Raw genomic sequence first — 15339 nt, forward strand, 5'->3', positions numbered from 1 at the left:
GCAGAGTAAGCCTGATTCCCCGTTTGGACTTCTCTGTTGACATCCACCCCTTGGCACTCACATGACCTTATGCAGTTGCGAGCGCCGTAAAAAAACTTTCTAAACCTAAAAAAGAGTCACAAACCAGTAATGAAAATATGCTAAGGAGAACAAAAGTCTAAGACCACTACATCTCATTTGAATGCAAGGAACAGTTTCTGACATAATCAGCTTAAAACAAAAGCCTGTTGGAAATGTACTCTGTACCACACCATTCATAGCAACAACACTTCTAGACAGTCACTGACTGATTGAGCTCATCACAATATGTGAGGCAGCGTGGTGGAATCAGGCTCTCGTCAAAATGATCAAAGTGAAGAAACTTGTATTTTTCCGCAGGTTTGTGAATTTTTATCAATTTTTTGTTTTTTGGCTCAACACCTTTCATGCCCATTAAAGAACTCATTTCTGTGTGGATTTTTCTGAAAAACGTTGATAAAAAAAGCTTAAAAAATGTAAATTTTCAGTTGACCTGGACTCTTAAGCTAAGGAAATAACTCATCTTTGGCAACCATTTTCTCATTAATTTTACCTCTGAAAACAGGTGACCCGCACCTCCTTCATTCGCAAATATCTCGACTTGTATTCACAATAAATGGATATTTTTTTCATCCAAATAAAGACCAGTGAACAAGCTTTAAGATGGTACCAACAACTCTACATGCCCAAAAATTGACGAGAGCCTGATTCTACCACGCTGCCTCACATATTTTTACCCATATATTTTAAATTCATGAATGATTCAGTATGCTTTCTTGTACCTTCCCTTTACTCTTTTCTACTATCATTATGAAATTACCATTGATAGGCCGATGTGGTTTACTCCTTCTTTCCTATCAAACATCTATCTGTCCTTATATCTCCTCCTTTTTTGTGTATGTTACTCTCTTATATCACATCTATTCTTTGGCACTTATAGTGCCTTATAACTCTTACAAAAACGAATGATAGCCGTCCGTCCTTTGCTGTCTCCCTTACTTTGAGTGAGAGCCTTTAAAAAAACGTTTTCCTCCTTCATTTGTTTCACTTTCCCCTATTCCCAGCTTGCGAGCCAAATACGGTGAACAGGGCTACATGAACGCGCTCCACGGCTCATCGTCCTCCGAAACAGCGGCCAAGTGAGTAGCATTTTGTGTGCTGAGGAAATGTCTTAGTTTTACGTGGTGTGAAAATACTGGTAGCTTATGGTTGGTCATTAAGGGTAATTGCCAGATCTGTTCTCGGTCGTCGATCCCAACAGAATTCTCCATTTTACGAAGGCCATTGGCCTTTACAATAAATTGTCGTTCTTTTAAAAATCATTAAAAGTGTTGTTTTAAAACCGAGACTTTACCACAATTTTTAACACTTTAATCGAAATATTGACCGAAAACAAGCTGTGCTGTGACTTGTTGTGAATGAGGCCAACTTGTGTTTTGTTGGTTTAACTGTTCTGTCCTCACAGATAGATATGATTGTTCCAACATGATGTGCTTGAACTACAGGAAACGCAGCAGAAATACCTTTGCCACAATTAAGTTTATCTTTTGAAGAGTCTTGAGAACTTTTATAAGGAAAGTCATGTGTTGTAAAAGTCTTGTAAAAGTCTTGTGTTGTGAAAGTCTGGTGTTGTGAAAGTCTGGTGTTGTGTGTGTTTCAGGGAAATGGCCTTCTTCTTCCCCAACCTGGCAGTACCCACGTACCTGAAGAAGAAGGAGAACATCCAGAGAACGCTCGCCCTCATCCGACCGGAAGCATTCTCAGCCAGCAAAGGTACGGGGATCACATCGCGTTGATTGTGACATATTATTGCCAGATAGGTTGTTGAATGGTGGCCAAGTATTAAATTTGTTAAGAGGCGTATTAGAATGTTCAAGATGAATGCAGTCTGAGTGAGAAGCCAGTTCTTATGACTTTAGACTAATTAAAGCATTAGAGAAAAAGAAATGTGTCAAGACGCTGTGGAATCAGGCTCTCGTCAATTTGGGGACATCTGGAGTTACTGGTATCATCTTAAAGTGAGTTCATTTGCCTTGCTTCCAATGAAATAAATTTTAATCTATCTTGAACAGAACTCAAGGTATTTGCGATTTAAGGAGGGGAGATCGCCTGGTTTCAGTGGTGAAATTAATGAGAAAATGGCTGCCAAAGTTTGGTAACTCCAACAGCTAAAAGGTCTTTGAAAAAAGAAAAAATAACATATTTTGTGCCTTAAATCATTTTTGGGGGGGTGAAATTCACATGGAAATGTGTTTTTATATGGGCATAAAAGAGGTTGAGCCAGAAAGTAAAAATTCAATAAAATTTTCCAAATTTGTCAGAAAAATGCCTGTTTCTCTGATTTCTGTATTTTGACGAGCGCCTGATTTCACAAAGCTGCCTCACATAATATATTGCCAGAGGTTGTTGAATGGTGGCAAAGTATTTGTAAAGAGGTGTTTGGTGCGTGGTTGGTGGGTGCTCTGGTGTGCTTTGCTCCTTCTTTCCTATCAAACATCTATCGTCCAGATCTCTCCTCCTTCTTTTTTTGTTTTGTTGCTCTCTTGTAACACCTCTAGTCTTTGGCACTTATATTACCATGATGTGTTGCAAGTGCAGTAAAACTCTTACTAAAACTAAAGAGGCATTTTAGAATGTTGAAGATGAATGCATTCTGAGTGAGAAGCCAGCTCTTATGCCTTTATTTTAGACTGTTTAAGACATTAGTGAAAAAGAAATAGAGACTTTTTAAATGTGAGGCGTGCTGACAAAATAAGTTATTTCTCGCAATCCAAGAATGGAGTTATCGGGCGAAAATTGACCCCGCGGTCAGATTTATAGGATTTTTTCAATTGCTGCCATTTTGTTCGTCTTTTATTATTCCATGTTCACAAATTGTACAAACTCCGCCTATTAAGTTGATGGATCAATTTCCATTACAAGGCAAATATCCTAGAAGTAACTCATGTTGTCAGCACACCTCACATACAGTCTCTGAATGAGAGGGAGTGAGCACACCTCACAAATCATAGTGTTAGTATTTGGGAAAAAATATTCTTCTTTTCTTTTTTAGTTTAGTTTTAGTAGAATTTTTACGGCGTTCGCAACTGCATAAGGTCATATGAACGCCATGGAACGGATGTCAACAGAGTAGTTTTTTCTATTTTTCTTTTTTTTTAAAGAAATTAATTCCACTTTGAATTCCCCACAGACGAAATCTTGGAGAAGATCCAGGAGGCGGGCTTCACCATCGCGCTGCACAAGGAGATTCAGCTGTCCAAGGAACAGGCCCAGGAGTTCTACAAGGAGCACGACGGCCAGGCCTACTTCGACCAGCTGGTGCAGACTATGAGCAGGTGAACCAGGGCTGTGGATGGTTGGCGGGTGTTCTGCTGTGGCTGGTTGACGAGTGCTCTGGTGTGGTTTGCTCCTTCTTTCCTGTCAAACGTCTATCGTCCTGATCTCTCCTCCCTTCTTTTTTGTGTTTGTTACTCTCTTGTAACACCTCTAATCTCCGGCATTTATATGACCTTATTGTGTTGCAAGTGCTGTAAAACACTTACTAAGACTAAAACAAACGATAGCTCCTTCACTTTCCTCTGACCGCGGTTATGACAGTGACAATGACAGTGACAGTGACAGTGACAAACAATGACAATGACAATGACAATGTTAATCACAATGACAATCTTTATTCATCTCGCAGAGAGAAATTTGTCTTGATCATTAACAATAGCAGTAGACGTTACAAAAGTTAGGTGCACTCACGAACACGCACAACAAGACAGGACATTAGTGAATACATGTCTCACGTGCTGGGACAACCCGCTACGTAAAAGCTTTCTCCTTCTCTCTCTCTCTCTCTCTCTCTCTTTCTCTCTCTCTCTCTCTCTCTCTCTCTCTCTCTCTCTCTTTCTCTGTCTCTCTCTCTCTCTCCCTCTCTCTCTCTCTCTCTCTCTCTCTCTCTCTCTCTCTCTCTCTCTCTCCCTCTCTCTCCCCCTCTCTCTCTCTCTCTCTCTCTCTCTCTCTCTCCCTCTCTCCCTCCCTCCCTCCCTCCCTCCCTCCCTCCTTCCCTCCCTCCCTCCCTCCCTCCCTCTCTCTCTCTCTCTCTCTCATTTGTAGCACTGTGTGTTCAGTAACCTCACTGCAGTTGGTACGAATGAATTTCTATATCTGTCTGTTCTTGGTTTTTTGGGGAATGTGTCGTTTACTGCGGCTCGATATTTGAAATTCCGATAAAAACAAATCACTCTGTTTAATCTTTCTGGGCCTTGCATGCGGGTTTAAAAGTTAAACGACCAACAGACGCGAAAAGCCCATTCATAAAAGTCACTGCAATCTAGGGTTCCGACCTGTGTTCTTTGATGTAAACCTAAAGCGGCTCGGAAAAAAAAAGGGGATTTACAGCGTATGCCGAAAACGTTTAAAAGTTGACATATTTTCCTCAACACCACTCTTTAACGTTTGCCTAAGAAACTCGATTTAAGAGTATTTTTCGAGACTCACGTGGAGCACGTGGAGACGTTTAGACAGCCAGGGGATGAAATTTACACGCTTACTCTGAAATGTGGGGGCAGGGTGGTGTCGCTTTCTCAAAATGAGCAATTTGTAGGCAAGGTTACTGTAAGTCATTTATTTTAGTGATCCTGTGTATGCATCCAAAGAGTGGTTTTTAATATAGTGCCCAAAGAGAAGAACTTTTTTATTAATGGATCAAGATTTTTTGGAAAACATAATGTTTGTCTGGTCGCTGGCCTGCAGGAAGGTCATGCAAAATTTCGTGGGCGTAGGTGAATTCCTCGATGAGCTAGATTTTTTTTTACGCGGTCAGACAAAAGTGAACAAGCTGTAGCTAGATTAGATAATACATTTCTGTCTTTCTCATGGCTTTTGTGTTCTCGTTTTTGCTTTGTTTGTTGTAAACTATAATAAGTGGGTAGTTGGTGGGTGCTCTGGTTTGGTTTGCTCCTTCCTATAAAAGATCTTATCTTCTCTATCTCACCTCCTTGTATTTTGTGTTTGTTACTCTCTTGTAACACCTCTAATCTTCGGCACATATATTGTGACCTTATTGTGTTGCAAGTGCCATAAAACTCTACTAAAACTAAACTGAACTCAAACGAACTATAATAAGGATGTATGTTGGTTTTTCTGCGTAACGTTTTGTCTTCTCTCCTGTCGGAGAATGGTGGCAAGAAAACATGTTGTGGCCTTGGTGATTTATTGGTGAGACTACGGGACTGGTCATTGTGAGATTGGGGGTTCGGGGGTTTGGGACTGGGCTCCGTCTATCATTGTATGAGAGTTCCCATTTAGCTGACCCCTAAGGGAGATGGATGTTCAGTTTGGAGCTCCTACCTCTTAAACGGTCGCTTTTAAGGACAAGCGGGCTAACCCAGATTTCGAGGGTTTCCAGAAATCTTGACCTACACTAAAAGTGGGCATTGCCCTACCTATAGGAGAAGTTTGGTTTCATTGCTGTGTATATTTGTTTGGTTATAGAGAAAACGCTGCTTGTATTTTAAAGAAACTTAAACAAAGGGCAAAAAGTTTAGTTTCTATTTTCTCAAAACATCATTTTTTGGGATAGCCCCCTTGTGCTTAAAAGCGACCATATGTAACATTGTTTCTTATAATGTTTTGTATCATTCCAGTGGCCTTCTTGCTTCTTGCAATAATTTTTTTAAGTGGATTTTATGTCATCTTGCTAAGGGATGATGTTATCACATTATGACCCTGTTTGTTATCTCGTCTCGTATCCTTCCAGCGGCCCGCTGTTGGCCTTGGGGCTGGCTCGTGACGAAGCTATCGACGCCTGGAGAGAGATGCTGGGGCCGCCCGACATCGACGAAGCTCAAGAACAGGCTCCAGAGAGGTAACTCTTTGCTCTTTTTCTGTGTAAGGGAAGGGAACTTAACTCCTTATCTCATGACTTCAGTGCTTTCTTGTTGTATCTCCTTTTTTTTCAACAGTGAAAATGTGACTTCTTCTTAAGCTCACCCTTTGTAATGAACTGTTTTCACTGTTATTAAAAGTGGAGATATGACAAGAAAGCACTCGAGGTGGTGAATTTGCTGGCAAGCTGCTCCCAGCGGCTCACGGTCGGAACTGCTGTGCCAGTGAGCCACTTACAGGGGCGCGGGTACGTTCCTTTACCAGGAACTTGACCTCAAATGTGTCGCGACGCTTTTGAAAATGATTACTTTTGAGTTTTGATACTTTATGCTTTTACTTTTAAACTTTTTTTTGTTTCAGTCAGATATGAAAATGTGTTGAGCTTACAGTTGCTCCAATATATAGATCTAGTTATAATATGATTTTGTGCTTCCCTCAGTTTGCGGGCCAAATTTATCGGCCAAAGCGGCGTGAACCAGTTCCACGGTTCGGACAGCGAGACCCAGGCCAAGAAAGAGCTCGATTTCTTCTTCCCGATGCAAGAGACAGTCGCTGTGATCAAACCTAGCGGCATGGGAACCAAAGGTCAGCCCCGCCTTTGGCTTTGGTATACATTTGCTATAGATGTTTTTTGCCCCTGCTAAGTGAAAATTTAGAGTTTGTACTCTCGTTGGTTGCGAAGTATTTTTATGAGCCATTCTAGAATATGTGTCTCGACATGTTGAAATCAGGCACTCCTCAAAATAATTAAATTGAAGAGACAGGTATTTTTTCGCCAGTTTGTTAATTTTTATTGAATTTTGGGTTTTTGGCTTAACACGCTTTAGGTTCATATAAAAACATATTTCCATGTGAATTTGACTGAAAAAAATTGATTAAATGCGCAAAATTGTAATTTTCAGTTTTCAAGAACTCTCAAACTTCAGAAATCACCAAACTTTGGGAGCCATTTTCTCGTTAATTTAAGCTCTGAAACAGGCGGTCCCAACGCCTTCAATCGCAAATATGTCGACTTCTGTTCAATATAAATTGGTGTTTGTGAACTGCTATTTCCGGGGTGGCTTGATAGTCGAAGCAGACTTTGTGCTGTTGAAGCTAGAGAGGTGAGCAAAGTAAGTCTGATTCCCTGTAAGGACTTCTCTGTTGACATCCACCCATTGGCGCTCATATGACCTTATGCAGTTGCGAGCGCCGTAAAACCTTACTAAAACTAACACCCCTTGGCGCTCATATGACCTTATGCGGTTGCAAATGCCGTAAAACCTCACTAAAACTAACAACTGATTTGTTTGTTTCTCCTAGATGCAATCATTGAGAAGATCCACGAGGCGGGCTTCAGGATAGCGGCTCACAAAGAGACGACCATCACCAAAGACGTGGTGGACATCATGTACGCCAACCAACAGGACAAGGACTACTACGATGACCTGGTCAACTCCATGACAAGGTGACCCATGCTGGAACGGCTACATAATTTCAGATCATCATCATCATCGTCATCATCATCATAGTCTTTTTTCCCATGTCACCATCATCATCATTGCCTTTCTCACCCTGGATCAGGATATAGGCCACGAACAAACAGTTTCCTGATAAGCAGACACACTCATACATGTTTTAATACAACTCAATCAATAACGATATGTGAGGTGTGTTGACAAAATGAGTTACTTCTCGCAATCCACAAATGGCGATATTGGCCAAAGATCAACACTACAATCAAATTTGTGGATTTTCTATTAATGCCAGTTCTTTAAGTATAACATATGGCTTTTTTTTATTTCATATTTATAAATTGTAAAAACTTCACCTATAAGCGTGACATATCTATTTCCATAGGGCTTTAATCCAAGAAGTAACTCATTTTGTCAGTACATTTCACAATGATTCACATATATATATATATATATACGTCGCTTTGTGAACGCAAGAGTGCTGCGAAATGTCTTCCCTAATACCAAGAACAGTGTATCTGCATGTCCCTCCCTGAGAACTAGAACAGAGTATCTGCATGTCCCTCCCTAAGAACAAGAACAGTGTATCTGCATGTCCCTCCCTGAGAACGAGACCAGTGTATCTGCATCTCCGTTATACTGATGTCATCCTTTCTGCTCTCCCCAGTGGTGAGACCATGTTTATGGTCTTGTCTCGAGAAGATGCCGTCGATGGTTGGCGGCGTATGATTGGTGAGACGAATCCCGAGGAAGCCAAAACCAAAGAACCAGACAGGTATGTCCTTGGGTCTCAGTCAATTCCCTTTGCTTTTTATTAAAAGTGTTCTTGGATCTGTCTTCTCACGAGTTACAGAAGAAATGGAAGGAGAAAATGAAAAGACCCATTTTAAGAAGACTTTGCAGACCTCCACTGAGGTACTTCTAGTGCGTGACCTCGGTGCTTTCCTGTCCTATCTCCATTTTTAATAACAGGGAAAACAGTTCATAACAAAGACTGAGCTGAACTCTTTAAACCCCATCTGACACTGGAAAAGTCCGGCAGTAATAACCGTGTTCCCCATCGGACCCTGAGCATCTGATACTAACGACAACTGTTTTGTTTCTTTTAGAGCTAGTTTTTGCTCGCTTTTCAAAACTATTCCCGAACCAAATTTTTTAGTAATGTCTAAGCATTTGTTTCCGCCATTTAAAAGTTGGAGGCAAGCTTTTGGGATTGTGATACATAGTGCACCAGGTTTTGGTGACTGTAGAAAAAACTGCGGGGTAATGGTGAAAAAACTCAGGGTTTAAAGAGTTAAGAAGAAGTCAGATTCTCAATGTTTAAAAAAATGGAAATTGGACCAGAAAGCACTGAGGTCTCGAGCTGCTGTTATCAATTCAAAGAAATCATAAGGATGTCAATTAATATGTATCAATGTCATGCTCATAACTGTGCCTGAACTGCAACAGGGAACTGCTGCATTTTTTCTTTCCTAATCCTTACTATCGTCATTTTCCTCTACTTCTTTTGTATGTTTGTCACACTCTTGTGACCCGCTCTTTCCGGGGTGCCTTGATAGTCGAAGCAGACTTTTGTGCTGTTGAAGCTAGAGAGGTGAGCAGAGTAAGTCTGATTCCATGTATGGACTTCTCTGTTGACATCCACCCCTTGGCGCTCCTATGACCTTATGCAGTTGCAGTCTACTCAAATTAAAAAACGTCGGATGTTTTTCTTTCTTTCTCCTCCCGCAGCCTGCGTGCACAGTTTGGCCAAGACATCCTCAACAACGCCGTTCACGGCAGCTCTGATCCCGACAGGGCCCGGGTGGAGATGAAAGCCGTTTTTGGTGATTTGCAATTTAATGAGGACGGTACCGTCAAAGGTAGTGGAGAAACTGGCACTTTGCATGCGCCCGGGATTTTTGAAACTGTTCAACTGTTCACCGTTGCAGTTTTGTTTCCACAAAATTTCTCTTTTTTTTTACTTTGTAAATGCCCCCCCTCTCCCCCTCCCTGGATTTTTATTTGTCAAACACCTTTTTCTTTATCATGTGATTTAGAACTGCAGCTAGGCTTTTTTGTAACGTCTTAATTTTTACAACTTACAACTTTTTTAAAGGAAATGAAAAACCTGATAATTGTTACATTCTTTTTTAGTAAAATCTTGTAACTATTTTCTGTTGCTTGTACTCAAAATTAGTTACAGTGAAGTAAACATCATAACATCTAACCCAAATTATACTTTTATTTTTTCTGGCTAAACTGAAAATAGAATAGCTATTAACAAAACGTATTATCTCAACCCAGCAAAACTCAGTTTGGTGAATTGGGTAAAAGTTGCATCTGTAAATGGAGTTTTTGTTTACAACTAACACATTCATCAAAGTTACTGCCAGGTTTTTGTGCAAAAAAAGCTCTGACTAAAATGTATATTGTCCTAACCCTGAAATACTTAGCGTCTGATGGAATTGTTTATTTTACTTCTTTGATTTGCTGAGTAGCAGACGCGAGATAAGAAATCTTTGCCTCAATTCTGCCGCATCTTTTCAGAATTACTATCATCCTTATCCTTTGCTGCGAAATGTGACTGACCTTGAGCTGACTTCCCATAAACTATAACTAAATATCAACTGTCTATTAATAATTGTGTTTATCGGTTTAAAAATAATCTGACCCAAATGCAGGGTTTTTCTTTGTGTTTTTGTGTTTTTTTACTCACCCAGTTCTGTGAAAGAGAGCCTCAGTAAGCACGTCCATGCACTCACCTTCTCTCGTTGTTTTATAAACTAACACTTGATCATCTGCTGGCACAGAACTCTGTGAGCAACCCTCACTGACTGGCTGTTATCTGTCACTGACTGTTGTCTTTGACTCGGGCCCTGCATGCATATTTCTTCAATACCTCAGAAACTTGGTAGTGCAGACAACATCATAAACCTGATAGTGCAGACAAGATTATAGACTTGATAGTGTAGACAAGATTATAGACTTGATAGTGCAGACAAGATTATAGACAAACTTGATAGTGCAGACAAGATTATAGACAAACTTGATAGTGCAGACAAGATTATAGACTTGATAGTGCAGACAAGATTATAGACTTGATAGTGCAGACAAGATTATAGACTTGATAGTGCAGACAAGATTATAGACTTGATAGTGCAGACAAGATTATAAATTTGATAGTGCAAACAGCATCATAAATCTGATAGTGCAGACAAGACTATAACCAAAAACGAGCTGGTCATTACTTTGATGCAGCAGTAAGGTTCTCAGCCTTATACACTCATGAAAGATCTGTGTATGATTTCCGTATAGGGTATAGAAGATTGTCATCTAATTTCTCCCTCTCTCTCTATGAGTGTGTCCTATCCCTTGCAGCTCAGAGATTATCTGTGACAGGCAGGGTCTATTGAGCAGCCACCCTTGTAAATGACTGAAGTTGTTGCGATCGGGGTCTTGTACATTTTCAAACAAAGACTCACTCCATTTCTACTTTCTAAGGCTCTGTCTCTCTTGGTACAAATTTGATCACCTCTTTCACGACTTAAAAGGGATACTCATTCCTGGGCTTATGATTCCATAGTACTTACTACTAATTCTCTTCAGGCTCGGGCACATTCCTTCACGATGACTTCGACATCAAATTACTTTTCTGCAGTTTCCGAAAACAGATCTCTTTTATCAGGATTTCATTCATTGGATGAAGAACTATCGATATGGATTCACTTCTTTTAATTTAATAACCAACTTAGTGACGATTTGTCATTTTAAAATTTTGTACCAAAAACGGGCCGCAGCGGAGTGGGTTTACCCCCCCCCCCTCGGAGATAAAGAGTTATTCTGATATTGTAAGAGCTATGTAAGACCTCCTAGTAAAGAATGGGTAACACTGTGAAGATGTTCAACTGTAATGAAACAGCCCAAAGTGCCTATGGCTAAGGTCAGAGTCTCAGCATTATATTAGCTGGTGCATGCAAGTGACAATGTTTTTTCGATGGGAAGCTGGAAGGAAGTTTTTACTGGTGGCTTGAGGAACAATCAGGTACAATGTATTTTCTTTTTTTAAAATCTCCTATAGTGTTGTAAAAAAATATATTTATAACATTTTCTTCAGTACGAGTTGACCTTAAAAGATACGAGTCTAAAAGGTTGGGTTTTTTTCAAACATCTGCACACAAATAGCTGTTGCATTGTGTTAAACAAGGGTCACTGGTCTTCGACGAATTATTTTAGGAAAATAGTTTTTAAAAGTCATTCTGCTTTTCGCATATCTGGCCCAGCAGTTTTGACAAGATTCCTAGATATCTTGTGTCATTTGTTTCTATTTGCATTTCTGTGCCTTATTTCCTTGAGTTGCCAAATTTAAGAACTTCCTTCTTATTTCCTTTGACGTTCCATTTGTTTTGTTATTCACCTAATTAGTGCTCAAACTCGTTTTTTTGCTTGAGCTAACTAAATTGTACTCTCAATGCAATGCTCCCTTTTTCAGTGAACGGCAATACCACAGGGCAATTTTGCTTTTATCGTTTTCGACTACACTTTAAAGGAAATGGGTATAATTTGTGAACAAAATAAGTCTTGGCACAGCTCAAAATTAGACTACAGACCACTACTCAAAGAAGCCCGCTTTGATAGTTTGATAGCGTCAAACATTTGGATATTCTTCAGACTTGACACTGTCTATGCTCCTTGTTTTGAAGGGGATGAGCAGGTTTTAGGTTTTTGGTAAGAGAGCTCAAAGGTTACTTCTTGTGGGGACAAAATGTGTGTGTAAGCAAGGGGCTAATGGGGGAAGCAAATCCATCTTTTCTTAAAATAAGAAATGTTATAATTGCTTCCTGATGTTTTTCTTCGGAAGGATTTCAAGCAATTGACGTAGAAATACACAAGCAACTTTTTCTAATACTCTTGGCTGCTGAACTTTTACTTTAAGAATAAAACGCTGTGTCTGTCGTAAAAAGTTGGTTAGTTTTTCTTGATGTCAGGTTAGCTATCTGAAAAACAGAAAGATAGTCTTACATTTGTTGCTCTGCCTCGTATTGCAGTGTATCATTGTGGCTTCGGTGGCCTAGTGGTTATGCTATCAGACTCACAACCGTAAGGTCGTGGGTTCGAATCCCGTTTGGGCCCGAGGTTGTGTCCTTGGGAAAGGCACTTTACACGAATTTTCCTCACTTCTCCCAGGTGGGAATGGGTACCCCGCTATAGACAGCAAAAGATCTTGTCAGCGTGTTAGTGTTTGAGCACTTAATCAGCTGCTTGCACTTTATGCTTCGCGGGAAGCTGAGAATGTTTCTGAGTGTTCTATGGTCTGCTGGGGTAATAATATACTGTAAAGCGCATAGAGCTTGTTGTTGAGCGGGGGTAGGCGCTATTCAAATGCTATTTATTATTATTATAATCCTTATCTTAGTTATAGTAAGTGTTTTACGGCACTTGCAACACAATAAGGTCATATAAGTGCCGAAGATTACCGGTGTTACAAGAGAGTAACAAACACAAAAAAGAAGGAGGGGAGTTCAGGACGATAGATGTTTGATAGGAAAGAAGGAGCAGACCACACCAGAGCACCCGCCAACCACCCACCCTTATTTTATCACTGTCAGTGGTATTGCCGTGAAGGGACAACAGTGCAGTGTATACATGCTTTGTTCTGACAACAGTCTTTTGTTCACAGCTGCTTGATATCTCGTGGATAAAACGTTCTCCTGTTGTACTAATGGGCTGGTAGTTTAGTCTGGAGCGTTACGTCTCCAGCTCTGTTAGAATATTAACTGTACTGAATCTTTTTGGTTGATGACGAGATCATTCCTACTGTGCAGTACTGACCTTTATTCATGTTTTCTTACTTTAACGTAGCGTCGCTTCAGAAGTATCTTGTCCAAAGTCCCTCTTTACTTAAATACAACTTCAACAAAAATAGTTTTTAGATTTCGATAGGTCTGACCTTTGTATGGCACAACCATTTTTCTTTCGCACTGCTTAATTTCTATCTTAAAGACGCGTTGCTCGTACCGCCCTCTCCTGCTTTTCTGCCCCCCCCCCCCTCCTTTGATGTTCTCACCCGACACAACCAATGTTATCACTTACCCTTCCCGAGACACGTCGCGTGGTGTCATGTCAGGACTGATGTTGTCTAGAGTCATGCGGTCATTACTGATGTTCTCTATATAAAGTATCAGGACTGATGTTCTCTATATAAAGTATCAGGACTGATGTTCTCTATATAAAGTATCAGGACTGATGGTCTCTATATAAAGTATCAGGACTGATGGTCTCTATATAAAGTATCAGGACTGATGGTCTCTATATAAAGTATCAGGACTGATGGTCTCTATATAAAGTATCAGGACTGATGTTCTCTTTATAAAGTATCAGGACTGATGGTCTCTATATAAAGTATCAGGACTGATGGTCTCTGTATAAAGTATCAGGACTGATGGTCTCTATATAAAGTATCAGGACTGATGTTCTCTATATAAAGTATCAGGACTGATGGTCTCTATATAAAGTATCAGGACTGATGGTCTCTATATAAAGTATCAGGACTGATGGTCTCTATATAAAGTATCAGGACTGATGTTCTCTATATAAAGTATCAGGACTGATGTTCTCTATATAAAGTATCAGGACTGATGGTCTCTGTATAAAGTATCAGGACTGATGGTCTCTATATAAAGTATCAGGACTGATGGTCTCTATATAAAGTATCAGGACTGATGGTCTCTATATAAAGTATCAGGACTGATGTTCTCTTTATAAAGTATCAGGACTGATGGTCTCTGTATAAAGTATCAGGACTGATGTTCTCTATATAAAGTATCAGGACTGATGGTCTCTACAGACCTGTCACTACTGATGGTCTAACTACAGACCTGTCACTACTGATGCTTTTTCCCGCCACCCATCACTTCCTGTTTCTTTCTTTGCCTTTCTCCCCACCCCCTCCCCGCTTTTGTTTCTTTCTTTGCCTTTCTCCCCACCCCCTCCCCGCTTTTGTTTCTTTCGCTTCCTTTGACTGTGGTCTGCTATTTCCTTATGTCATGTTCAATGTCTTCATTCTGTGGACCTGAACTATCACGGTAGTTTCTACTGTGGACCTGAACTATCACGGTAGTTTCTACTGTGGACCTGAACTATCACGGTAGTTTCTACTGTGGACCTGAACTATCACGGTAGTTTCTACTGTGGACCTGAACTATCACGGTAGTTTCTACTGTGGACCTGAACTATCACGGTAGTTTCTATTGTACGTGCAGGTCTTTTTATTTACACCCCCATCGACACAATGTAGGTTATTTCGGAGGTGGCCTCGACCCTGCCTGTCAGGGCCAACTAGGGCTGAGAGGAGTACAACGTCCCAGCTGAAGGACTGAGATACAACGTACTCAAAGTACAATAACTTCGTTTTTCTGACCCATTTTTCCATTTTGATCAGCAGCAAAAGATACACAATGAAATGTAATTGTAATTCAAGCTTCTAATTTGTGTCAGATGGTTCGAAATGTGTCACAACGTTGTCTTTGGTGTACAGCTGATTGGACGCATGTTTTGTCCGCGGCGTCTTCAAAGAGTTAATTAAGCCAATTCCTGGAGCAAAACGTTCCGTCATCTAGACGCCATACTTTAAGCCAGATCTTTTCCCAGCAAGTACACCGTTTTGTACTGGTCTAGATGCGATGCTGCGGGTGGTTGGTGGGTGTTTTAGTGTGGTTTGCTCCTGCTTTCCGATCAAACTATTATGTCGTCCTTATCTCTCATCCTTTTTTTTTAAATTTCATTTTGTATGTTGCTCTCTAGTAACACTTTTTATCTTCGGGACTTGTGTGGTCGCTTTTAAGCACAAGGGGGTGAATCCCGAAAAATGCTGTTTTTAGAAAATCGAAGATAAAGTTTTTTTTACCCCTGTTCGTTTTCTTTAAAAGACAAGGAGAGTTTTTTCTATAACCAAACAAATATACACACCAATGAAACCAAACTTCTCCTATAGGTAGGATAATGCCCACTTTTG

General features: G+C 40.3%; 1 protein-coding gene across 1 annotated transcript in view; it reads left to right on the forward strand.

Annotated features, from left to right (window-relative positions):
* Window positions 1–15339, forward strand: part of LOC101847690 (thioredoxin domain-containing protein 3 homolog) — a gene marked incomplete in the record, with an annotated part of 55992 nt that overhangs the window by 17902 nt on the left and 22751 nt on the right. The window contains 8 exon segments of the mRNA XM_005108985.3: window positions 1083–1157; window positions 1679–1791; window positions 3209–3353; window positions 5765–5872; window positions 6332–6477; window positions 7195–7339; window positions 8014–8121; window positions 9078–9208. Of these exon segments, the coding sequence (XP_005109042.2) occupies window positions 1083–1157; window positions 1679–1791; window positions 3209–3353; window positions 5765–5872; window positions 6332–6477; window positions 7195–7339; window positions 8014–8121; window positions 9078–9208 (971 nt within the window).

The sequence above is a fragment of the Aplysia californica genome, unplaced genomic scaffold (genome assembly GCF_000002075.1).
Source record: "Aplysia californica isolate F4 #8 unplaced genomic scaffold, AplCal3.0 scaffold00740, whole genome shotgun sequence".
Lineage (NCBI taxonomy): Eukaryota > Metazoa > Mollusca > Gastropoda > Aplysiida > Aplysiidae > Aplysia > Aplysia californica.